The sequence below is a fragment of the Megalops cyprinoides genome, chromosome 22 (genome assembly GCF_013368585.1).
Source record: "Megalops cyprinoides isolate fMegCyp1 chromosome 22, fMegCyp1.pri, whole genome shotgun sequence".
Taxonomy (NCBI): Eukaryota; Metazoa; Chordata; class Actinopteri; order Elopiformes; family Megalopidae; genus Megalops; species Megalops cyprinoides.
Window position 1 is genome coordinate 27,501,171 of NC_050604.1, and position 26,420 is coordinate 27,527,590.

The 26,420-nt window shown below is 50.2% G+C and overlaps 1 protein-coding gene across 3 annotated transcripts; it reads left to right on the forward strand.

Moving 5' to 3' along the window:
* The first annotated feature begins 2,913 nt into the window (after positions 1-2,913).
* On the forward strand, positions 2,914-26,420 carry LOC118769792 (calcium/calmodulin-dependent protein kinase type II delta 2 chain-like). 3 transcript variants are annotated; one of them, XM_036517114.1, is made up of 21 exons: positions 2,914-3,467; positions 7,340-7,434; positions 11,232-11,291; positions 14,487-14,541; positions 14,972-15,037; positions 15,434-15,506; positions 16,843-16,945; positions 17,185-17,268; positions 17,504-17,598; positions 17,954-18,076; positions 18,184-18,267; positions 18,353-18,395; positions 20,122-20,162; positions 20,903-20,947; positions 21,561-21,605; positions 21,858-21,906; positions 22,449-22,469; positions 23,697-23,772; positions 23,880-23,974; positions 24,399-24,627; positions 25,057-26,420. In XM_036517114.1, exons 1-21 carry the CDS (start codon positions 3,406-3,408, stop codon positions 25,058-25,060), a joined length of 1,548 nt encoding a protein of 515 aa, XP_036373007.1. In that variant the 5' UTR covers positions 2,914-3,405; the 3' UTR covers positions 25,061-26,420. The 3 variants fall into 3 exon arrangements, with proteins under 3 accessions (XP_036373007.1, XP_036373008.1, XP_036373009.1); XM_036517115.1 differs by lacking the exon at positions 25,057-26,420 and having other exon boundaries at positions 21,861-21,906; positions 24,399-25,022; XM_036517116.1 differs by lacking the exon at positions 25,057-26,420 and having other exon boundaries at positions 20,125-20,162; positions 24,399-25,022.

Below are 26,420 nucleotides of genomic sequence, written 5' to 3' on the forward strand. Positions count from 1 at the left end.
TGCCTGGACCCGACCGCGCCGTGGGTGCGAGCGGCCATCCGCCGGAGCCTCCGCCGGGCGCAGGGCGGACTGAAGGAGCGGAACCGCAGAGACGCGCCGTGCGCCCGGAACCAGCAGAGACAGCGGTGCGGGAACGCGGACGCGTCCGCCCGGGGCCAGCAGAGACGGCGGTGCGGGAACGCGGACGCGTCCGCCCAGGGCCAGCAGAGACGGCGGTGCGGGAACGCGGACGCGTCCGCCCGGGGCCAGCAGAGACGGCGGTGCGGGAACGCGGACGCGTCCGCCCGGGGCCAGCAGAGACGGCGGTGCGGGAACGCGGACGCGTCACGGAGCAGCATCCCCTGATAAAAGGCAGAATAACACATTAAAAGACTTATTATGCCTTCGGAGGGACCAGGTTCATTCAAGGTAATGGGAAGTAAAATCAATTCCCTGTGTCAGATTGCTGGGTTTTCACATTATTATTCAGTTATTTTCCATAAAAAAATTATCTAAGTAATTAAAAATAATTTAAAAGAAATCTAGAAGGAGTGAAATAGGAATTTTGTAAGTACATTTATACCAGTGCCGCAAGAGTATTCATCTGTCAAAACCCATCATTCACAAACACCCAGAAATGACACCAACACCATGTCACCTGAATGATTAATAAACTGAATATTTTATGACTCGTGTTGTGTGAGTGTGATACAACCGCAGCAGCACAAACAATAATGAAACATATGCACATAAACGTCTGATTATAATTGCAGTTCCAAAAGAAATTGCAGTTCCAAAGAAATACAGAGGGGAATGTGATACCTGCTGTGCATGAAATGAGGTAGCTAGGGAACTAAATATGCAGACTAAATACAAAAAAATATTTGGGCCCATGGTGTGAGGACATAGGCCGGCTCATCCTGGCTCTGGTGCGCGCGTTCTGAACGCGCATGCTCGGGAGGACGCCGGTACTCTTCGCATCAGCTGCTTGTCTACATTACAATCTTCCCTCACAGTACGCAATTCCAGGGCAAATTCACTGACTTAATCAACCAAATGTTATTTGCTATTTCGCATTTTTACATTAAATATTATCACAAAGTGCTGTGTATAGCGAACTATCCAGAGGGAATACAAAAATAAATAAATAAAAAAAAACTAAATTAAAAAAAACCCTGAAAATCCAGGCTAATTTGGGAAAAAAAACGAAAATTATTCCTTGACTGAGGAAAGGCGGTCTAATAATAATTGCTAATAAGTGTGTCGGCATATCTGTCTTATTAATAGAATATATTTTTTAGAATATTAGAATATTTTAGGTGCTGGAGCCAAATGTGAAAACCACCGCGAATGTGCCATAGAAATGTTTCTGACGGTTCGGCACAGACGCATCCCGAAACGAACACATTCCTGCAAAGGACGATGGGATGGGGCACAGCACGTCACTGTGCATCTAGAGGCAGCAGTCTCCTTCCAGCTGAGCATAAAACAGCTGACCTGCTGACCGGAAGAGGAGGGGAGGTAACGCCAAGGCGGCGAATCTGAACTGAAGAGGTTTTTCTCTTTTTTGGGTGACTGTTTTGGTGCGGGAGAGCGGGGAAATGAGGCCGGCTGGCGCTGTTCGTGGGGCCGCAGCGATCTGTCTTTTTTGGCACACTGTTTGTTTCGCCGGTAGACAGTGTTTGTTCTGGCGTATAACGACCTCAGCGCTGGGTCGTTTTGCTCGACACCGGTTTCGCTGGGACTCGCTAGCCTGCATGCTGGAGTCTCCGCCGCTCAACACTTCCCTCAGCTGTTTTTAAATAAACAGCAAACTAAACGGCAACCCACCGCCGTAGGTGCCCAGGTGGCCAGAGTCGGTGAGTTCACCTTTGCTGCTTTAGTTTGGAAGGTCTGCCTTTGCCGCTTTTGGGTTTGTTTGCTTTACTACACACACAGTCACACACACACACAGTCTCTCTCTCTCTCTCTCTCTCTCTCTCTCTCTCTCTCTCTCTCTCTCTCTCACACACACACACAGTATTCAATTAGGCTTGATTACTTATTGCATTGACAACCATTTATCGTCATTTAATGTCGAAGGGGTAGCTGGTGCTAATAAGCTGTATTCGGTAACTCTGTATAACCTCTTCACATCGTCCTCTTATTCAATAACGCAACACAGCCGTTCCTGCCATGATTAAACGGTAGCAAAAACCGCAGGAGAGCGCGCTCACGTGAGGGGCGCTGTGTGCGTGTGTGCGCGCGCTCATGTGAGGGGCGCTGTGTGCGTGTGTGTGCGCGCATGTGAGGGGCGCTGTGTTAGTGGAAACGCTAATGCTGGCTATAGAGATCAGCTCTAACATGCTGTCAGGACACTGGCGGCAGCGGTGCACAGTGCGCTGTTCATTGTGCGGCGTCGCTCCGCACAGGGAAGAACAGCGCCGCCCCGTGGCGGGATTTAAAAAACGCGCAGTGAAACGCGTCGCTGTTACTCCTGAGGTGTCCCTGAGGGGTCATTCGCATCATCCAACACCTCATCTAACACTGAGCCGCAGCTAAGCGGAGGCGGAGGCCGCTCATCCCCGGTCACTCCAGCCAAAGTACCCGGAGAAAATAAATGCAGCTGAGATCAAGGGTCGGCTTCGGCAGGAGAACACGCTGTTCAGTATCACCGGTAAAAGTGCTGTACCGTACGGACAAACCGTGCGGCGTCACGCCATTATAAATGAAGGAAATGAGCAAGCGAATGAGCGACGCATTTACAAATGTCATTGCGGGATGTCTTAGAACGCTGAGTCACGTTTAATATCTCAATACCAACAAAACATTTTTTTTCTGAAGAATGAATACCTAAAACTCACAGGAAACGATTATCTCAGTCAAACCATTTAGGACCATTAAACTCAATGAGCTTAGAAGGAAGTGCGAAAGCAAAGTGCATGAAATGAAGTGTGGACGCGCTCGGACTGGACGAAGTGCGAAGCAGATTTCTCCCCGCAGCCGCTGTTTTCCGAGCTCAGCGGAGCGCCCCTCGCCCCTCGGCATCCCTCCGTCTGCTGTTCCCGGCGTCACACGGCTTCCGAGGAGTGGGGCCGTCCTCTGCAGCTAGGGGGCGCTGCACTACAGCCATGGGAGACTGGACTGCACCAGGAAGCGCTCGATAGGAATAGTAACGCATACAAAATGCCGCATGTCCGGGGAAAGAGCAGCAGTCGCGCAGCGCAGCAGAGGCGGCGGCGCTGGCGGTCTCATCATCGCTAAGGGCTTTTAGGACGCCGCAGCCCCTCTCGCCGGACGAGCTGCTGTTTGTACATTTTTATGGTTGCTTGTTAGCTAGAATTCATAGTTCATTGAGGAAAAGTGAGCGTGCGCTCTGTTTATCGGGACTCTGCATATTGTCTGCACCTCTCCTCGCGCCTCTCCTGGCCGCCCGCGTCTCGCGCCATGGCTCTGACCATCTGCACCAGGTTCACAGACGAGCACCAGCTGCTCGAGGAGCTGGGCAAGTAAGCGCGCGCCGCCCGGCATCATGCGTCGCCATGGATGTGTGGATGTTACGCAACATGCATGCCGCGTTTCGCACGGTTCTCCGGCGTGTGTGTCTGCGCGGGTGTGTGAGGAACATGCTCATACTGACGGCAGGAGGCTTCGCTTACAGCGCCTCCAGAAATGATCAAATAAGTTTGACATTTATGATGTGATGCGTTTACACGTCGTTTAAACGGAGGGGATTTCTGCTTATCCGTATAGTGATCTCGCCATAATACAGGTATATGGTAAAGAGACAGTTATCTCTAATCATCATCCAGTCAGACACTGAAGTAATTTTTCTTCTCCACGCCTACAGTTGATGTCATGGTGTAACTAAAGACCTTTTCTTTACCGACTTCGTTAACGGGAGTAGCTGCAAACACAAGCTGGGCTGATTGGTCTGGAGACGGGTGATTATCCCGTCGCGTGTCAGTAGCTGCGCATTTGCTATCTCTGGTGCATTTCCCACGCATGTCTGTGCAGAAGCATGTCTAAGAGACCATGTTATATTATGGAAAACATGCAGTGTAATCATGAGGGCATTGCTCCCCCCATGTCTCTCTCCCTCTCTTCCTCTCTCCCTCTCTCTCTCTCTCTCTCCCCCTCTCTCCCCCTCTCTCTCTCTTCCTCTCTCTCCGAGTTCCTCTGTATCTCAGGTACACTCTGTACCCAGCCTGTTCAGTGTTGTTCCTCCTCTGCTGCTCATACTAAAACATCCCGCAGGACACGCTGTGAATCCAGGTGACTTTAGATGAAGCAGAGCCACACCCACAGCCCTCCCCAGCCCTTCACTCCAGCCAATCACAGCGACACGACCCGCCCTTCGCTCCAGCCAATCACAGAGACACGACCCGCCCTTCACTCCAGCCAATCACAGCGACACGACCCGCCCTTCACTCCAGCCAATCAGAGACACGACCTGCCCTTCGCTCCAGCCAATCACAGCGACACGACCCGCCCTTCACTCCAGCCAATCACAGCGACACGACCCGCCCTTCACTCCAGCCAATCAGAGACACGACCTGCCCTTCACTCCAGCCAATCACAGCGACACGACCTGCCCTTCACTCCAGCCAATCACAGCGACACGACCTGCCCTTCACTCCAGCCAATCACAGCGACACGACCTGCCCTTCACTCCAGCCAATCACAGCGACACGACCTGCCCTTCACTCCAGCCAATCACAGCGACACGACCCGCCCTTCACTCCAGCCAATCACAGCGACACGACCCGCCCTTCACTCCAGCCAATCACAGCGACACGACCCGCCCTTCACTCCAGCCAATCAGAGACACGACCTGCCCTTCACTCCAGCCAATCACAGCGACACGACGTGCCCTTCACTCCAGCCAATCACAGCGACACGACGTGCCCTTCACTCCAGCCAATCACAGCGACACAATGTGCCCTTCACTCCAGCCAATCACAGCGACACAACGTGCCCTTCACTCCAGGCAATCAGAAACACGACCTGCCCTTCACTCCAGCCAATCACAGCGACACGACGTGCCCTTCACTCCAGCCAATCACAGCGACACAACGTGCCCTTCACTCCAGGCAATCAGAGACACGACCTGCCCTTCACTCCAGCCAATCACAGCGACACAACGTGCCCTTCACTCCAGGCAATCAGAAACACGACCTGCCCTTCACTCCAGCCAATCACAGCGACACGACGTGCCCTTCACTCCAGCCAATCACAGCGACACAACGTGCCCTTCACTCCAGGCAATCAGAGACACGACCTGCCCTTCACTCCAGCCAATCACAGCGACACAATGTGCCCTTCACTCCAGCCAATCACAGCGACACGACCCGCCCTTCACTCCAGCCAATCACAGCGACACGACCCGCCCGCCCTTCACTCAGCCAATCACAGCGACACGACCTGCCCTTCACTCCAGCCAATCAGAGACACGACCTGCCCTTCACTCCAGCCAATCACAGCGACACGACGTGCCCTTCACTCCAGCCAATCACAGCGACACGACCCGCCCTTCACTCCAGCCAATCACAGCGACACAATGTGCCCTTCACTCCAGCCAATCACATCGACACGACGTGCCCTTCACTCCAGGCAATCAGAGACACGACCTGCCCTTCACTCCAGCCAATCACAGCGACACGACGTGCCCTTCACTCCAGCCAATCACAGCGACACAACGTGCCCTTCACTCCAGGCAATCAGAGACACGACCTGCCCTTCACTCCAGCCAATCACAGCCGACAACAATGTGCCCTTCACTCCAGCCAATCAACATCGACACGACGTGCCCTTCACTCCAAGGCCAATCAGAACACGGACCTGCCAGTTCACTCCAGCCAATCACGAGCGGACACGACGTTGCCCTTCACTCCAGCCAATCACAGCGAAACCACGTGCCCTTCACTTCCAGGCAATCAGAGACACGACTGCCCTTCACTCCAGCCAATCACAGCGAACAACAATGTGCCCTTTCACCTCCAGCCAATCCACAGCGGACAGACCCGCCCTTCACTCCAGCCAATCACAGCGACACGACCCGCCCCTTCACTCCATGCCAATCACAGTGACACGACCTGCCCTTCACTCCGCCAATCAGAGACACGACCTGCCCTTCACTCCAGCCAATCACAGCGACACAATGTGCCCTTCACTCCAGCCAATCACAGCGACACGACCCGCCCTTCACTCCAGCCAATCACAGCGACACGACCCGCCCTTCACTCCAGCCAATCACAGTGACACGACCTGCCCTTCACTCCAGCCAATCAGAGACACGACCTGCCCTTCACTCCAGCCAATCACAGCGACACGACGTGCCCTTCACTCCAGCCAATCACAGCGACACGACCCGCCCTTCACTCCAGCCAATCACAGCGACACAATGTGCCCTTCACTCCAGCCAATCACATCGACACGACGTGCCCTTCACTCCAGGCAATCAGAGACACGACCTGCCCTTCACTCCAGCCAATCACAGCGACACGACGTGCCCTTCACTCCAGCCAATCACAGCGACACGACGTGCCCTTCACTCCAGGCAATCACAGAGACACGACCGTGCCCTTCACTCCAGGCAATCACAGAGACACGACCGTGCCCTTCACTCCAGCCAATCACAGTGACACGACCTGCCCTTCACTCCAGCCAATCACAGCGACACGACGTGCCCTTCACTCCAGCCAATCACAGCGACACGACCTGCCCTTCACTCCAGCCAATCACAGCGAGACGACGTGCCCTTCACTCCAGCCAATCACAGCGACACAGGCAGTGGCTCCACCTCACAGCGGGAGGCTGAGACACAGACTTGTGTGTGTGTGCTTCTCCATGAATTAGCATATCGTCATATCATCTGTCATAATAACTATGGAAGATTATTGCAATGAAGTTTGTAATGCCATGGCGGGGCACAGAGAGGTGTGTAAGGGTGTGGTTCTGGGCGGGGCACAGAGAGGTGTGTAAGGGTGTGGTTCTGGGCGGGGCACAGAGAGGTGTGTAAGGGTGTGGTTCTGGGCGGGGCACAGAGAGGTGTGTAAGGGTGTGGTTCTGGGCGGGGCACAGAGAGGTGTGTGGAGTGGGTTTGGTGTTCTGGGCGGGGCACAGACGGGTGTGTGGAGTGGGTTTGGTGTTCTGGGCGGGGCACAGACGGGTGTGTGGAGTGGGTTTGGTGTTCTGGGCGGGGCACAGAGAGGTGTGTGGAGTGGGTTTGGTGTTCTGGGCGGGGCACAGACGGGTGTGTGGAGTGGGTTTGGTGTTCTGGGCGGGGCACAGACGGGTGTGTGGAGTGGGTTTGGTGTTCTGGGCGGGGCACAGAGGGGTGTGTTAAGGTGTGGTGCTCTGAAAACCTCCTCTCTTGCAGGGGTGCCTTCTCTGTGGTCAGGAGGTGTGTGAAGATCTCCTCTGGGCAGGAGTACGCGGCCAAGATAATCAACACCAAGAAGCTCTCAGCCAGGGGTGTGTGCCACAGTCCCGCAGCTGTGTGTGTGTGTGCGTGCGTGTGCGCGGGGGTGTGTGTGTTTGTTCGGGTGTGTGGGGGTGTGGGTGATTGATTGTAAGTCTGCTGCTCTTATACTCTGTGGATCTGCTGGAAATCCAGCCCAGTTCTTTCATTCCAGTCTTTTTAATCTTTGCTCTGGGTGTGTGTGACTGCAGGCAGCAGGAACTCACACTGCGGGTCTGTCTGTGAGCGATTGCTTCTGACTGACTCTCCTTCCTGGGGGAGGAGCTTGATGCTGAGGGTGATGGTGATCGCGGGGTTTTGTCTGTTTTCGTGTCTGTTCCACAGTTGCTGTGTTTAAAATGAGACCCCACCCCTTCTGTGTGCCTCATTCAGTTTGATACCTTGGAAACATGAACATAAGGAACATTGTGATTTCATAAGCAGTTGCACGCAGAGTGCATTTAACGGGTGAAACGCTAAGCAGAGTTGCTGATGGGAAATGAAGTCCAATGCTCAATGCGACCCTCTCCACACCCCCTGGGTGGACTTCACCTCCCATGAGTGCTCTGGGAAACACTACGCCGTGTTCTGACTGACATCAGCAGGACAGGGGCACTTTGGTGCCCCCAGTGGTCGCTGTAATTTCATTGGATGATTCATATGGAGTTTTCAAAGGGATGACTGAGAGCTGCAGAAGGGAGAGGAGTGTGACCCTGATCTGCACTCTCTCTGACTCCTCACTCAGCTCTCACAGCTCAGCCAATCACACACAGCACTCGGAGGGCTCAGCCAATCACACGCAGCACTCGGAGGGCTCAGCCAACCGCACGCAGCAGGAGACCGCGTGAGTGAGCAGTGGGCACTGTGCTGTAGTGTGAGTACTTCCTGTGACAGGAGACACAGCAGAGCTCCAGAGCAGCAGGCCACCCGACCTCTCTCCCACTGACCTGGGAACAGTGAGCCCAACGCAGGCCACTGATTCAGAGAGATCCACACCTCTCTCCCACTGACCTGGGAACAGTGAGCCCAACGCAGGCCACTGATTCAGAGAGATCCACACCTCTCTCCCACTGACCTGGGAACAGTGAGCCCAACGCAGCCATCAGTCACGAAGCTGCCTAGCTGTCAGACACGAAGTGCATCCATCACAGACTGTCACCCTCTTACAAACACACACACACACACACACACACACAGCGTCACTCACACACACACACAGCGTCACTCACACACACACACACACACAGCGTCACTCACACACACACAGCGTCACTCACACACACACAGCGTCACTCACACACACACAGCGTCACTCTCACACACACACAGCATGACTCACACACACACAGCATGACTCACACACACACAGCATGACTCACACACACACACAGCATGACTCACACACACACAGCATGACTCACACACACACAGCATGACTCACACACACACACACAGCATGACACACACACACACAGCGTCACACACACACAGCGTCTCACACACACACAGCGTCACTCACACACACACACAGCGTCTCACACACACACACAGCGTCTCACACACACACACACAGCGTCACTCACACACACAGCGTCTCACACACACACAGCGTCTCACACACACACACACACAGCATCTCACACACACACAGCATCTCACACACACACACACAGCGTCACACACACACACACACAGCGTCACACACACACACACACAGCGTCACTCACACACACAGCATGACTCACACACACACACACACACACACAGCGTCACACACACACACAGCGTCACACACACACACAGCGTCACTCACACACACACAGCGTCACTCACACGCACACACAGCGTCACTCACACGCACACACAGCGTCACTCACACGCACACACAGCGTCACTCACACGCACACACAGCGTCTCACACACATACAGCGTCACTCACACACACACACACACAGCGTCACTCACACACACACACAGCGTCACTCACACACAGCATGACTCACACACACACACACACACACACAGCGTCACACACACACACACAGCGTCACACACACACACAGCATCTCACACACACACAGCGTCACTCACACGCACACACAGCGTCACTCACACGCACACACAGCGTCACTCACACGCACACACAGCGTCACTCACACGCACACACAGCGTCTCACACACACACACAGTGCCACACAGCCCATGCCCTGTTCACAGCACAGTGGCAGCTACGGTCTTTGGCATGTGTTCATCAGCATACCACATTCCCTGAAAATCAGGTGAGGTGGTTCTGGATTACAAAGCTACACACAGGGCCGGGATCCCCTTTTCTTATGCGTTTGGACAGTGTATCCATACACACTTCCCTCACTACTATTTGCATGCAAGGGTAGTTCCACTGCAGTGGAGTGGAGCTGGGCCTGGACTGTGATTGGTGGAAGAGTTGCTAGACACCAGCTGTCCAGCAGACTGGTAGGTACCTGTGGTCAGTACAGGCCGTGCTGAGGGTTCGCAGCAGTAGGTACCATTACACGTCACTTCCTGTGAGCAGAGCGTGAGAGAGAAGTGCTGATCACCGTTACTCTCACCAGGCTGATCTCTGAATTCTTCATCTCTGGTGGAATCACTACATTTACATTCTGCCAGTAAAGCATGTGAAATGGAGGGATGGAATCTGGGACGGGGAGAGGAAGGAGAAAGGAGGGGGCAGAGATGGAGAGAGTGACAGAGAGAAAGAGGAGAGGGAGGGAGAGAGTTTAGCTTGATCTGTATTCCAGCCATCCCGGGTTCCTGTGCTCGGTGTTTCTGGGATCCTGCGCTCGGTGTTTCTGGGATCCTGTGCTCGGTGTTTCTGGGATCCTGTGCTCGGTGTTTCTGGGATCCTGTGCTCGGTGTTTCTGGGTTCCTGTGCTCGGTGTTTCTGGGATCCTGTGCTCGGTGTTTCTGGGATCCTGCGCTCGGTGTTTCTGGGATCCTGTGCTCGGTGTTTCTGGGATCCTGTGCTCGGTGTTTCTGGGATCCTGCGCTCGGTGTTTCTGGGATCCTGCGCTCGGTGTTTCTGGGTTCTTGTGGCGGTGTTTCTGGGATCCTGTGCACAGTGCTGCACAGGTTACAGCAGCATCCTGAGAGCGCCAGCTGGCATTGCATTATGGGATTAGCTAGTACAGGACAGCTGACACAGTCCCTGCAGTCAGCTAGTGCAGCTCTATGGCAGTGCAGCCCTTGCCATCTGTTAGCACAGTTGTCCCCTGAGAGATGAGAGAGGGGGGGAGAGGTGGGAGAGGAGGGGAGAGATGGGAGAGGAGAGGAGGGGAGAGATGGGAGAGGAGAGGAGGGGAGAGATGGGAGAGGAGAGGAGGGGAGAGATGAGAGAGGAGGGGAGAGATGGGAGAGGAGAGGAGGGGAGAGATGGGAGAGGAGAGGAGAGGAGGGGAGAGATGGGAGAGGAGAGGAGAGGAGAGATGGGAGAGATGAGAGGTGGGAGAGATGGGAGAGGTGGGAGAGATGGGAGAGGTCAGACAGGGGAGGAGAGGAGACAGATCTCTGTCAGGGGGAAAGGCTGTTGTGGCTCTTGTTGTTTATATTCATTCAAGCTGGTGCCTCAAAGAGGATTTATCAATAGATATTCCTTTTGGGTGACTGAAATGTTCACATTTTGTGTGTGTGTGTGTGTGAGAGAGAGAGAGAGAGAGAGAGAGAGAGAGAGAGAGGTGTAAGTTGTTGTGTGTGTTGTTGTTTGTGTGTGCATACATGTAAGTGCCTCTCTCTCCTGTGTCTGAGCACGCTCAGTAACGCCTCTCTCTCCCCTCAGATCACCAGAAGTTGGAGCGTGAGGCCAGAATCTGCCGCCTGCTGAAACACCCCAACATTGGTGAGCTCCTGTCTGACAGACACCTGTCACTCTCCAAAGCCACGCCCCACCAGAGAATCTCCTGCTGCAACAAGGCAAACAGACATCATGCTGCTGAAACCCACCCACTCTCAGCTGACTGTAGCAATGCTAACTCACCCACAGCTGACTGTAGTGACGCTAACTCACCCACAGCTGACTGTAGTGATGCTAACTCACCCACAGCTGACTGTAGCGACGCTAACTCACCCACAGCTGATTGTAGTGCCGCTAACTCACCCACAGCTGATTGTAGTGCCGCTAACTCACCCACAGCTGATTGTAGTGCCGCTAACTCACCCACAGCTGATTTGTAGTGACGCTAACTCACCCACAGCTGATTGTAGCAATGCTAACCCACTCACAGCTGATTGTAGCACTGCAAAGCATAAGGATATGCACTAACTAGGAAAATATCTTAAGATGAAGAAAGTTTAGCACCTGCTTCAATCAGTGCAGTTGTATAATTGTGCAGGTGTATGGCTGTTTAGCATACAACAGATACTGGCAAATTTTAAATGGCTACCTGGTTAGCTGAACTGTAGCTAGCTAGCTATATAGCAAAACTGTGCTATTATATGTTGCTCTAAATGCATACATTAACAAAAATCAGCAAAACAAACAAATAACTAATGACCAAGATTACTCAATGTGATAAACCAGTCGAGCAAGCAAATTACCCATAGGTATACTATAATCATCCCTCACAAGTGATTTTTTTCTTTCACTTACTGTCATATTAGCAGAAAAAAACAATAGGACACTTCCTGCTTATTGCAATGTCAGATGTGTTCTTTCAGATGGCTTTGGCATCTCACAAAGACACCTGTGACCTTCTGTTTGGGACAGAGCTTAAAATGGAGTGTGAGTGTATGTGTGTGTGAGCGCGTGTGTAAGCGCATGTGAGTCTGTGTGAGTGTCTGTGAGCGTCTGTGTGAGCATGTGTGTGAGTGTGTGAGTGTGTGTGTGTGTGTGTGTGTGTGTGTGTGTGTGTGTGTGTGTGTTGTGTGAGTGTGTGAGTGTGTAAGTGTTGTGTGTGTGTGTGTGTGTGTGTGTGTGTGTGTGTGCGCGTGTACTCTCTGCTGCTCTAAGCCCACAGATCACACTCACTGCCCCTCCAGGACAGAAATGTCCTCCTGTTGTCATGGCTGCCAGCTGTCATGGGAATTGAATGAGACCCTGTTTGTGAAGAATGGCCTTTCCCAGCATGCACTGGGCTCTGTCGCACCCTGGTCTGGGCAGTTCATTGCATCTCATCAACTCCCAAAATCCTCTGAGACACACCCCTGTCTCCCGTGACAGGCTGTCTCTGACACGCCCTCTCATTGGCTGCCCTGTTAGCCATCAGCTCGTACAGAGAGCATTGGCTTCAGAAGGATTTACTGTTCCACTGTTTCCATGGAGATGGAGTGACAAAGCATGCCAGCTCTCTGTCAGTCGGGGGATGGTAATGAAGAGCGATCTCTGAGCTGAGTCATCATGGAGGAACTCCCAGAGAGGGGTTTCCTCACTGTCCCTGTCTCTCCCTGCCTCTCTCTCTCTTGTGCACACACTCTAAGTTAAATGCTGGTTTATTGGCAGGAGAAACTAAAGCACTCGTGCACAATATGAAATGTGTGGAAGTGTGTGTCTCTGAGTGGCTGTGCAATCTCTTACACTCATTCACAGAAAAGAAAAAACTGTGGTCTGGCTTACTAAAGCTGTCACAGGACAAAAGAAATTACAGAAATTTAGGCAGATCTATGTTTAAAAGGGAATCACATAGATGCATGTCATTTTTCCTGTACAAAGCCAAAATCAATACACTTCCAGAGCTCCTCTCAGGGGTTTAGGAGCAGAAATTGGGGTCAGACAGCAGAGGAAGTTTAAATCTATGTAATCTGATGAAATAAGATTCCATTCATTCCGGTGTGAGAAGCAGCAGGGAGTCGGAGGACCTCATTCAGCGGACTGTTCCAGAAACGCGATGTTCCATCGGACTCATGAAACATGCACACCCAGTTTAGTCCGTACACTCAGCCGGTGTGTTGACAGGGAGCCAGAACAGTGAGCCTGTTCTGCGTATGAATGATTTTGTGCATAAAATATGCGTACAATCAATGTGACCAAAATAATTCTTCTTTGTGCTAAATTGGAAATTGTTCATACGTATGCATGACTGTTCTGACTGCTCCAGAACACTCCTACCACATACACCAGCACAAGGCTGAGCATTTGCCATTCTGATGAAATCTCTCAAAATTATATATGAATAAAAACACTTTTCAATACGTAAACATGTGATTCAATTTGCAATAAACAAATGAATATGCTCTGATAATTAACTAATCAGTTCCCTTGTAGTGTAATTAACTTACTTGGCAAATTGAAACTGCAAGACTGTCTGCTGTGTAGGTGGCAGACATGCTGAAAGTTCAGTTCTGTGCCTATAAGCACGTACTCAATTCAGCACTTTTCACAGTTGCATCGGTTTAGGGAAACAAACCAAGATACAAAAGTAACCCTGCACACTTGCGCTCTGGGACTACAAAAATTCCAGCAATACAAGTAAGGTGGTGAAGGGTGAAGTGCAAATTAGCGAAAGTTTCAGTCGAGAGGCCTTCACCAGAGCTGTTCTGTTATACTTTGTACATAGTTACTTGTGGAAACCTGAGACACAACAGAGGGTTGCGTAAAACCACGTACGGGCGTGCGCTTGGAGATGGAACGCGCTCTCTGTGCGCTAAAAGGCTGGCGGTTGTGTTTGGGTTAGGGTTAGGGTTTGGGTTTGGGTTTGGGTTTGGGTTTGGGTTAGGGTTAGGGTTAAGGTTTGGGTTTGGGTCTGGGTCTGGGTCTGGGTCACGTGCGTGCGCTTGGAGATGGAACGCACTCTCTGTGCGCTAAAAGGCTGGCGGTTGTGTTTGGACACAGTAGAGGGGGAGTGTAAGATGATTTTGGCAGCGATTCAGACTGGCAAAGAATTACATGGGATTTTCGGAGAGTTACTATTTCTTGCAGATAACTTGCACAAGCACATAACTCATGGTTGGCATTCGTTATCATATGAGCAAGAGTAGGAATAAAATTGGGTATTTCCGCAAATTGCTTGAATCTGACACCCAAGAAAATGGGCTCATTTCTGCAGACTTTTGGCTGACGGAGGCTGGTGTGTAACTGAGCTGCGTTTCTGTTTCACAGTGCGGCTCCATGACAGCATATCAGAGGAGGGCTTCCACTACCTCGTCTTCGACCTGTGAGTAGCAGTGTAACCAGAACCCAAGTCAGGCTCACACTCTCAACACCACTGTCTCATACAATCACAATCACACACACATGCAGTCATGCATTCACACTGATGTGCACACACACGCGCACGCACGCTCTCACACACATATGCACTCATGCATTCACACAGTTGTGCACGCACACACACACACGCACACACATGCACGCGCTCACACACATGCACTCATGCGTTCACACTCGCGTACGCACACACACACACACACACTCACACTGTGCTGCAGTCCCAGGTGACTCTCAGATGTTCCTGCAGGTTTCCTGGGCAGCACAGTCCATCCACACCCTGTGCAGTAGCATTCAGATTGGTGTTATAATGAGAGCAGAGTCCTGACCTGCAGGAATGTTCTGAGTGTCTCCTGTCTGCCCCGCCCTGCCCTCAGGGTCACGGGAGGGGAGCTGTTCGAGGACATCGTGGCCAGAGAATACTACAGCGAAGCAGACGCCAGGTAGGCCATCACCTCTGTAATAACTGTAATTACAGCGTAAACTCTGCGCAAACACAGTAAATAGTAACACTGTATAAAACATTGCATTTACTGAGCAAACACTAAATACAGTGTAATTACTGTCTAACCAGTGTGTAAATATAAAAAATAAATATTATGAGCCTGTATGGTTTACTGGGGTGAGATTAGCTATGCGCTATCCTCACTCAGATGGCTAACACTCCTCACAGACTCCAGCGCCTCGGCCTGCACATGCATTATTTTCCTTTTTCCTCATCCATCGATGTTTCCATCTGTTAATACCCAGGTGATGTGATCAGACCGGGTTTGATTAATAATAATTGCTCTTTTTGGCTTTGGATGCCTCCTCTTTGCTGATGTGCTCTCTGTCCACAGTCACTGTATACAGCAGATCTTGGAGAGTGTTCACCACTGTCACGTTCACGGCATCGTGCACAGGGACCTGAAGGTTAGTACACACACTTCAGATGTGCACATCACAACCTCACCCAGTCTTGCTGGTAACCACACCCACAGCTTATTGTAAACCAACCCCTCCCCACCAAAACCCCACCCCTCATCTCAATGACCACACCCACTCTCATGTAACCCCACCCCTCCTAACAATAACCCCACCCTCTCCTCATCGTAACCTCATCCGCTCTTTCCTGTAACCACACCCCCTCCTCGTAATAACCCCACCCCTTGCCGCAATGACCCCACCCACTCTTTCCCGTAACCCCACCTGCTGTGATGTAACACTTTCCCTTGCTGCTGTCCTGCTGGCTTGTGGGGGGGTTGGGGGCGGTTCCACAGAGGCCTCTGTATGCAGACAGCCACGCCCCAGTGGGCCTGTGTCCTGCAGGCTGCGTCTGTAGCGGAAGCACACTGCTGTTACTCTGTGTCTGTAGCGGAAGCACAGTGCCGTTACTCTGTGTCTGTAGCGGAAGCACAGTGCCGTTACTCTGTGTCTGTAGCGGAAGCACAGTGCCGTTACTCTGCCGTTACTCTGTGTCTGTAGCAGAAGCACAGTGCCGTTACTCTGTGTCTGTAGCGGAAGCACAGTGCCGTTACTCTGTGTCTGTAGCAGAAGCACAGTGCCGTTACTCTGTGCCAGGCTCTGAATGGGCTCACAGGGACACTGCACTGCCACACTGCTGTCAGAAGGGGGCGCTGTGCCGCTGGGGCCCTGAGCAGGTCAGTTTGGATGCAGCCCTGCTCTGCTGTGATGTCATTGAGCGCACAGACAGACGTGATCAGCTTTATGCAGATACTTTATTCTGATTTTAAGTGAAAATTTTACCTAAGCAGTGCCAGTGATAGCACTAATATTTGTATGATGATTTTAGGTAGCATGTTCAACAAACAATGTATCTGAAGTGATTACTGCTGTGGTAACACTGTGCAGTGTTTTTGAATGAATGCATTTCCATGGTAACACTGCAGGGTGTGATGGGGTGTTTGCGTGGACATTGTCCTGCTGCTCACACCTCAGCAGGGCTTTTCCTCAGTCTGAAGCATTTATGAGTCAGAATATCCCCATGAATATTCAGGGGGTGAGTGGAATTTTGATGGCTTCCCTCGGGCTTTTCTGTAAGCGCTTTCGGGAATCCCTGCCCCGCTCGGTGTCTCTGCCCCTGTCCCCAGGTGTGGGGGACCGCGTGTGCGTGCGTGCGTGTGTGTGTGTGTGCACGTGTGCATGCATGCGCGTGTGCGTTTGTATGTGTGAGTGTGAGTGTTTCTGTGTGTGTGGGTAAAGGGGTGAAGGGGATGAGTTCAGTCTTTCCCTCCTGTGTGTGAAACAGCCGGAGAACCTGCTATTGGCCAGTAAGCTGAAGGGGGCGGCGGTGAAGCTGGCGGACTTTGGGCTGGCCATCGAGGTGCAGGGTGACCAGCAGGCCTGGTTTGGTGAGTATCAATCAATCAGCCAGCCTGCCGTTCGTCTGCGGCTCTCTGCCTTATTCAGATGGACTTTATTGGCAGAAGAGCTGAAGCAGAGCTGTGTGCAGTACAGGGCTCCGGCCGCTCAGCACTGATGCTGATGAAGGTTCCCCAGCACTTATAAGCTGCTTTTTAATTCATTTTGCTTTGCAGTGTGGTTTTTTGTCACTTAAAATAACTGCACAAACACCCCCTGTTCACCGCAGGCTTTGCTGGGACTCCAGGGTATCTGTCTCCAGAGGTTTTGAGGAAGGACCCATATGGAAAGCCGGTAGACATGTGGGCATGTGGTGAGTACACACGATACGCCCACGTGTGTGTATGTTTGTGTGTGAGATACTGTGAGAGAGTGTGTGAGTGAGAGAGAGTGTGTGTGAGAGAGAAAGAGAGTGTATGTGTGTGTGTGTGTGTGTGTGTGTGTGTGTGTGTGTGTGTGTGTTGAGGTATGAGAGGCCAGGCCGACGGTTATTTCGCCCTAAACGCCCTCTCGTATTGAGGTGCAGGCTGACTGTGGTCTCTCTGTAGGGGTGATTCTCTACATCCTGCTGGTTGGTTACCCTCCTTTTTGGGATGAGGACCAACATCGACTCTACCAGCAGATCAAAGCTGGAGCATACGATGTGAGTACACATACACTCTCTCTCTCTCTCTCACACACACACACACACACACACACTCCCTCTCTCACTCACTCACTCTCACTCTCACTCACACACTCACTCTCACTCTCACTCTCTCACACTCTTACACACACACTCTCACACATGCACACACACTCTCACACACGCATACGCGCACACACACACATGCACACACACTCTCACACACGCATACGCGTACACACACACATGCACGCATACAGCCTCCAGTACAATTCTTCCCACAGTTATATATGTTGGCTGATTGATTGATTGATTAGATTGATTAGTTGATTGATTGGTTGATTGACTGGTTGATTGATTGATTGATTGGCAGTTCCCGTCTCCGGAGTGGGACACAGTGACTCCTGAGGCCAAAGATCTGATCAACAAGATGCTGACGATCAATCCAAGCAAGCGCATCAGCGCCTCCGAGGCCCTCAAGCACCCCTGGATCTGCGTATGTTTCTGCATAATCCCGCTAACCTGCTACACAACCTGCTACCCTCTCTCTCTGTCTCACTCCCTCCGTCTCCCTCCGTCTCCCTCCCTCTCCCTCTCTCTCAGCAACGGTCCACAGTGGCCTCCATGATGCATAGGCAGGAGACGGTTGAATGTCTGAAGAAGTTTAACGCCAGGAGGAAGCTGAAGGTGAGGATCTGGATCTGCCGTTCAGCCTGTAACGGCCGAGGAGGGCGGGTCAGAGGTCACCGTGTTTCTCTCCTCTCACCTGCAGGGGGCCATCCTCACCACGCTGCTGGTAACGCGGAATTTCTCAGGTTTGTCTTCACTTCCTCTCAGTACCTTTATATGACCTTTCACTCCATCACCTCACACCTGCTGCAGTGTCGTCTAACAGTAGGGAGCAGGGCTGTACTGAGCCGCCATCATTCGCTTTGGAGTTCAGCCATTAGCAGCCAAAAACTACAAACACTGCAAAGATGGCTGCTGTCTGGAGTATGTTTGACATCATCTTCCCTTTCACTGATGCAACTGCAGCATCTCTCTCTTTCTGTCTCTCTCTCTCTCTCTCTCTCTCTCTCTCTCTCTCTCTCTCTCTCTCTCTCTCTCTCTCTCTCTCTCTCTCTCTCTCTCTCTAGTCTCTCCAGCTCTGTGTTAGTGTGTGTGTGGAACAGCTGTGTGTGTGTGTGTGTGTGTGTGTGTGTGTGTGTGTGTGTGGAACAGCTCTGTTAGTGTGTGTGTGGAACAGCAGTGTGTGTGTGTGGAACAGCTCTGTTAGTGTGTGTGTGGAACAGCAGTGTGTGTGTGTGGAACAGCTCTGTTAGTGTGTGTGTGGAACAGCTCTGTGTTAGTGTGTGTGTGGAACAGCTCTGTGTTAGTGTGTGTGTGGAACAGCAGTGTGTGTGTGGAACAGCTCTGTGTTAGTGTGTGTGTGGAACAGCTCTGTGTTAGTGTGTGTGTGGAACAGCTGTGTGTGTGTGTGTGTGTGTGTGTGTGTGTGTGTGTGTGGAACAGCTCTGTTAGTGTGTGTGTGGAACAGCAGTGTGTGTGTGTGGAACAGCTCTGTGTTAGTGTGTGTGTGGAACAGCAGTGTGTGTGTGGAACAGCTCTGTGTTAGTGTGTGTGTGGAACAGCTCTGTGTTAGTGTGTGTGTGGAACAGCAGTGTGTGTGTGGAACAGCTCTGTGTTTTGGTAATTTTAGGTCATTTGTATCTTCATAATATTTCTGTTTGCATCCAGGGGATCCTTTTCTGCACCTTATTTCCCATAATCCTTCATTTCATGTAGATGCAGAAATTCCAAAGCTCAGTGTTCTCTCTCTGTTTCCTGTTCCTTTCTGTCCTTGTCTCCCTGTCTTTGTTTGGAATGAGGTAAGAGCCCTGTGAATGGAAGGGAGGGGCTGCTACCCTGCTACTGATACCCCCCCCCCCCCCCCTCCGTGCTGGAATGATTTCTTTACAAACAATGATTGTTTTACATACAGTATATAGTTATAAGTGAATGTGTCTGTATGTGGTTACAGTGTTACATTTAAGACCCCGCATGGAGTTGCTGTGTCTCAGATTGTGTTTCAGTGTAGATGTCCAAACGTGTGTTTTTGAGAGGAAACTGCTTATCCATAAAGCCAGGCCATGCATCAGACCACCTGTTTTTATTTCAAAGATATAAGCAATCAGACCTCATTTAAATATGCATACGCTGTGATATTTCATTAAGCAGAGTGCGTTAACGAGCCCCTAGAGGACAGAACTGAGTGAGTGTGCTTTCCTGTGGCAGGGCGTTATGGGTAAGCCTGAGAGCCTGGCAGGATTCTCACGGTTTGGCAGCGTATGTGTCCTCATACGAGGGGAGGCTTTATTCCTGCCAGATTGCTTTCATGTTATGTGTATTTTTAGTAGAGTGTATTCTCAGAATATTACTGCACTCAGAATATTACTGCATGAGGGCGATAGACTGTGTGGAAAGGCCGCGCCTAGCGCGGTGTGATTGGCCGGGAGGAGTGGGGCGTGTCTTGACTCAGGAGTCCTCTGTGTCTCTCTACAGCAGCCAAGACCCTGCTCAACAAGAAGCCGGACGGTGTCAAGGTGGGTGTGCTGCCACTCTCTGTCTCCCCCTTCTCTCTTTCTCTCTCCCTCTCCCTCTCTCTCCCTCTTTCTCTCTCTATCCCTCTCTCTCTCTCTCTTTCTCTCTCTCCCCCTCTCCCTCTCTTTCCCACCTCTTTCCCCCCTCTCTCTCTCTCTCCCTCTCTCAATTTCAATTCAATTCAAAATGCTTTATTGACATGACATATCTTAAAATATATATTGCCAAAGCGTAATAAAAACAACAATTAGTCATAACAATAACAAATAATACAAAAATAAAATTTACTAAAAACAGTACAGTAAAATTAGATTGAAGAGTCGTCGTTGTCTCTCATTCTGTGGCAGGTAAACACATGTTTTGCGGCCAAATTTACACGACACCACTTCTCTCCGAGAAGGATTTGTAATAGCTGTGTTTCGGGCAGGGTTGGGAAGTTTGGGTATTGTAACTGGAATTTTGAAAAGTAGGTTTCTCTCTCTCTCACCTCTTTCCCTTCTCTCCCTCTCTCTCCCCCTCTCTCTCTCTCTCCCTCTCTCGCTCTCTCTCCCTCTCTCTCTCCTTCTCTCTCACTTCTTTCCCTCTCTCTCCTCTGTTTGCCCAAGAAGGGTTACCAAGTCAGACATCACACAAGATGCAGGCTCACCTTGATGACATCATCATGTGGTGACAGTGCATATTGTTTTCAGTGGCTTCTGTGCCTGTCGTTTCTACAGCTGTGTCTGTCTGTCTTTCCTCACAGGTGAACAACAAGTGCCCTAAAGACACAGCGCCCTCACCTGCCCTGGTACGTGCTTACACACTCGCTGCCCTTGGTGCTGATGCAGGAGATGCTTGTGATTGGTCTGTGAGCTCTGAGTTTGATTGGGTGATTTGCTCCCGTGACGCTGGGCAGTTACCATGGAATTTAGGAATGTGTGATAGCCTTTTTTGGGTTTACCAAAATGTGTAGCTGGTCTGGATATCCACAGCACAGTCACTCTGCTGTACAGTCATTCTAGGTAGAAAGGATGCATTGTATCAGAGGCTGCAGATGCACTGAACAGAACCCTTAATCCCAGCCCGCTGTGAGAGACAGACTACAGCATCTGTGTAATCTGCTTATATCTGCTGTACGGGAACCAGATCAATGTTTGCAAGATCTTAATCATCTGCAGCGTATTTCCATCCCACAGAGAGGGAGAAACCAGCTGCAGCTTTGTTAGCTCCTCTCTCTCTTTCTTTCTCTCTCTCTCTCTCTCTCTCTCTCTCTCTCTCTCTCTCTCCCCCTCTCTCCCCCTCTCTCTCCCTCTCTCTCCCTCTCTCTCCCTCTCTCTCCCTCTCTCTCTCTCTCTCTCCCTCTCTCTCTCTCTCTCCCTCCCTTTCTCTCTCTCCCTCTCCCTCTCTTGTTTTCTGCCCAGGAGCCCCAGACGACAGTGATCCATAACCCTGTCAATGGAAGCAAGGTACACAGAGGCACAGGGGGGTCTTACCCTGAGTGAGTCTGCAGGAGGGGGTTGGGGTTGGGGTTGGGGTTGGAGTTGGGGTGGGGGGGGGTTTACCCTGAGTGCGTGTGCAGGAGGGGGTTGGAGTTGGGGGGGGGGGCATGGTAGAACTCTGAGAGATAATGGGAGGTGTTAAACCATTGTTTGTGTGTGTGCTGAGGGGCGTCTGTAAACATGTTGGGAATGTGTGTGTCACCATGGTTCTTTGCTCAGCAGTCTATGGAGAGCACCAACACTACTATAGAGGACGAGGATGCAAAAGGTACAGCCAGGTGTCTTTCTGTCCGTCCGTCCGTCTGTCCGTCCGTCCGTCCTCCTGTTTGTCACCAGTGTTTTTCTGTTTGTCTCTGTGAGGTCACTTCCTGTTCAAGTAATGAAACACCTACCGTGTTGAGCTCCTTTCTGCTGTATATAATAAATAAAGTAACAGCATTATAGAAAACTAAAGAATGTTAATAATTGTTTAGCCACCAACAAAAGGGCTCTTGAAGCAAGAATATGAAGACATGCCTGAGGAAGGGTTACTGAGGCTCTGCAGGGTGCTCACAGCTCAGGGCGGGGTGGGGTGGGGGGGGGGGGGGGGTACAGGGTGGGAACAGTAGCAGGACTGTGATCTCTCTGTACTTTTGGGTGACTTTTATAGTCTATACAAATAGTTCTTTAAAATGTACATTTCTGAGGTATATGGATGCAGGAATTAAATCTTTAAAAGTTTGTTTTTGTTTAATGTCATTATATACCTTGTGGTGGGCAATTAATCTGTTTTGTTTTATTAAACTGAGGTTTCTGTCTGTCATCTCTCAGCTTGCACGCTCAGTGTTAAAGGTAATGACACCTTTTCAATTGCCTTTGTTTGTCTTTGTTGTTGAACACTGTTGCAAACTTCTGCTCTTACGCAGGGTGTAGATCAGTGAACAAATTTAATGTTTATTTTATGTTGTATTTTATTTTCTGTTTGGAAAGGCATATGGCCGTTTTATGGTCTGTAAAAGTCATTTTTAATAATCTCATAGACGCTTTTAAATGTTACAGCACTGGATGCTGTTTCCTCATTGGATTGAAATATATCTTATTAAACAGATTTAAACCTGTAAACAGGTTTAATTATTTAAAACATTCTTTGTCTTTTAGTTGAATTAGTTCATTTTAAAATGTATTCATTTTTGATGGTAACATGTTTAAGCATGTTGAAAACTTCTGTAGTAAGCTAATGGGTTGCATTAGTATGAGCTGTAGTGTTACTGTGGGTTGTGGTGTGGATTGTGGTGTCAGTTTAGATCATTCAGGGGAAGATTCACTGTGAGTAACACCGTGTAGAATGTAACACTGTGAGTAACACTGTGTAGAATGTAACACAGTGAGTAACACTGTGTAGAATGTAACACAGTGAGTAATACTGTGTAGAATGTAACAGTGTAGAATATTCCAGAAAAGTGTACTGTGACATTTAAGGCCTCTGTGCCGTTCATATGTAAATCATTCTGTTAGCATTGGTCTATGTTTTTTTTTTGTTTATAAATGTGTTAAATATTTGTATATATTTGTGAGTGTGTGTGTATTTCTCTGTATGTATGTTCATGGGTACTTATACACATGTGAAAGCATGTTTTCCCTCCTGAATCCACCACTAATTCATCAATAAACCAGATGGGAAGCTTCAGCTTCTATGCAGCCCAACAGCACAGGTGCGCTGACAGGTTCCAGCGCTTCCTCCTCCTCAGAGACAGTTCATTGACAGGATTAGCCAGAGAACATTTGGTTTATTATCTGTGTGTATGTTTACGGTGTGTGTGTGTGTGTCTATGGGTTTGGGCACATGCATGTGTGTATCTGTGTGAATATGTTTGAGTCTACAGAGTAGTATATATGTGTATATATGAGTCTATAAAGCGTAGTGTGTGTATGAGTCTGCAGACAGTAGTGTGTGTGTGTATGTGTGTGTGTGTATATATGAGTCTGCAGACAGTAGTGTGTATGTGTATATGTGTGTGTGACTCTGCAGACAATAGTGTGGGTATATGTGCTCCATCCCTGTGTTTTTATGTTTTTCAGCTCGTAAGCAGGAGATAATTAAAGTCACAGAGCAGCTAATTGAGGCCATTAACAGCGGTGACTTTGAGGCCTATATGTGAGTACCGCCCCTTTCCACTCTACCCATGATGCTCCATCCAGCTCGGAGCTCTCCTCTCCTCCTCCAGGTCACCCTAACCACTCTTTCTTCCGTCTGTCCCACAGCAAGATCTGCGATCCTGGACTCACATCTTTCGAACCTGAGGCCTTAGGCAACCTGGTCGAAGGCCATGACTTCCACAGGTTCTACTTTGAGAATGGTACAGCAATAATAATGCAATAATAGCTCCTGAAATCACTGACAGTCGACTGATAGAGTCGTTCATTTACTGAAAGTCCTCTCTGGCTCTGTGAGCGTGTGAAGCCTTGTGGATGGTTTAGGGTTAGGGGTTGGGGTTGGGGTTGGGGTTGGGGTTGGGGTTGGAGTTGGGGTTAGGGGTTAGGGGTTGGGGTTAGAGGTTAGGGGTTGGGGGTTGGGGTTAGAGGTTAGAGGTTAGAGGTTAGGGGTTGGGGGTTGGGGTTAGAGGTTTGAGGTTTGAGGTTAGAGGTTAGAGGTTAGAGGTTGGGGGTTAGGGTTAGAGGTTAGAGGCTAGGGGTTAGGGGTTGCGGTTGGGGTTAAGGGCTGGGGGTTGGGCTTCCTCTCTGGCTCTTTGTTTGACGGGTTGGCGTGTCGTCTCTCGGCAGCACTGTCTAAGGGGCCAAGGCCTGTGCACACCATCCTGCTGAACCCGCACGTGCACCTGCTGGGGGACGAGGCCGCCTGCATCGCCTACATCCGGCTGACGCAGTACCTGGACGGGGGTGGCGTGCCCCGCACCATACAGGCCGAGGAGACGCGCATCTGGCACCGCCGCAACGCCAAGTGGCACAACATCCACTTCCACCGCTCCGGCTCCCCCAGCGTGCCCTCCCAGTAAGGGGGGGTCTCTCTGCCCCCACCCAGCCTGCGCTCACATTGTTACATTACATTATTGGCATGTAGCAGATGCTGCTGTCCAGGGCGACTTATATCAATTACAAGTTTTAATAAGTTATCCATTCATACAGCTGGATATTTACTGAGGCAGATGTGGGTTAAGTACCTTCCCCAAGGGTACAGCAGCAGTGCCCCTTGCGGGGAATCGAACCAACAACCTCTCGGTTACAGTTATGGCTCATCTGGTCATTGGCCCAGCCATTGAGCCACAGCTGTGACTGGCACATCTGTCTGTGTCTCCACCCCACAATGTCAAAGAGAAGAGCAGGTTTCTGCCAGGCATAGCTATGCTCATGCAGACACACACCATCAGGCAGCCCTGCTATTACCTGATTGGCTGTTTGTCTCTTTGTCTGTGTGTTGTAGCTAATGGCATCTTCAGCAGTGGAGCCAATCACTGAAGGATGCATTCGGCCCCGCCCCCTGGCTGGAGTGGGCAGAGCTACTTGCAGACCCCTCCCTTGGTTCCACTTCCTTCCTGTTGCAGGACAGGATCCCAGCATGATACCACAGTAATATCTGATAACCTGAGAGAGAATCTCGATTCCTCCAGGCTGCGTGGAGACGTATGCAGAACACCACTCCTCCAGCTGTGGGATTGTGTTTATTTGATGTTTTTGAATGTTTCAGCACACATTTCAAATGTATTAATCTGAAAAAATATGACAGGTATCACAGAACATATAAATGTTTCTCTGCTTTTGTCCTGAATGAAATGTGTGTGTTCTGTAGCAGCTCTTGCTAACTGGACTAAAGGAGATTTGCGTTTCTCTCTCCTGCTGTCTGTGTGCAGGGTCGTCTGAGCCCTCAGCAGTCGTGGTCCCTGGCCTGCAGTGACGTCACTGTCACAGGCAGCGCCTCCTCACACACCGCCATCTCTCCCTGTTGCTCTGTGTGAAATGTGCCGGATGGTTGATTTTTAATTTTTTTTTACTGAGCTTGCTCTTGTTCTTGTGATGTACAGACGTTGTGCTTGCTAAAAAGACGCTTAACAGCTAGTCCTACCCTGACAGCAATACTTTAAGGTGACCCAGCTTTCCCATGTTTGCTCTGAACTTGCATATGTTTACCTGAATTCTAGCTAAAATTATATAAAAGTTTGGAAGGGGAAAACAAAAGCATATGCTTTGTTGAAAGATACATATATATATATACATATATCTGCCTGTACTTTACCAAGAAAACGTGAGGTTTTTAATGTAGCATATATGGAATACTTAACATATATGGAGGATTTGAGGCTGTTGTCTGGCCCATACAGAGCAGTTTGACTCAGAGCCTGGTACTTTACTATTGATAATTTGCAGTTTTATGTTTTTGTTGTGTTTTTATTGTTTGTGATTGCTAGGCATTCCTGTCAGTACCTGGCTGGTTTGTCGAATGGCAGAGTAGGTGAAGCCTTTTCGGCTGACAATAACTTTCCTCCTCCAGTTCGCTGAACAGAACTACATTCTAATGATTTTCACTCTTCTGCGTTCATTGACAAAATGTTTTAATGTTTTATACACAAAGTTAAAAACTGTACCATTTTTTTTCTTTCTGAGTCCAAGACAGTTAGACAGTTAATGAACTTTTTGGTAGTAAAATTTCAGCCAAGTCATTTTCCTAAGAGAATTGTGTAGCAGAGAAAACCAATCATGTAAATAGCTTGTGTGACACACACCTGGAGTTTAACACAATGTGCTGCAGGTGTTTTCATCCTGAACAGAGGTGAGTGTGTGTATGAGTGT

What these genes read in the sequence shown, in the direction of transcription:
- LOC118769792 (XM_036517114.1), top strand. Translation starts at nt 3,406, where the DNA reads ATGGCTCTGACCATCTGCACCAGGTTCACAGACGAGCACCAGCTGCTC. An exon ending in GCTGAAACACCCCAACATTG is followed by an intron (nt 11,292 to 14,486) that starts GTGAGCTCCTGT and finishes TCTGTTTCACAG; the next exon opens with TGCGGCTCCATGACAGCATA. An exon ending in ACGCCAGGAGGAAGCTGAAG is followed by an intron (nt 18,268 to 18,352) that starts GTGAGGATCTGG and finishes TCTCACCTGCAG; the next exon opens with GGGGCCATCCTCACCACGCT.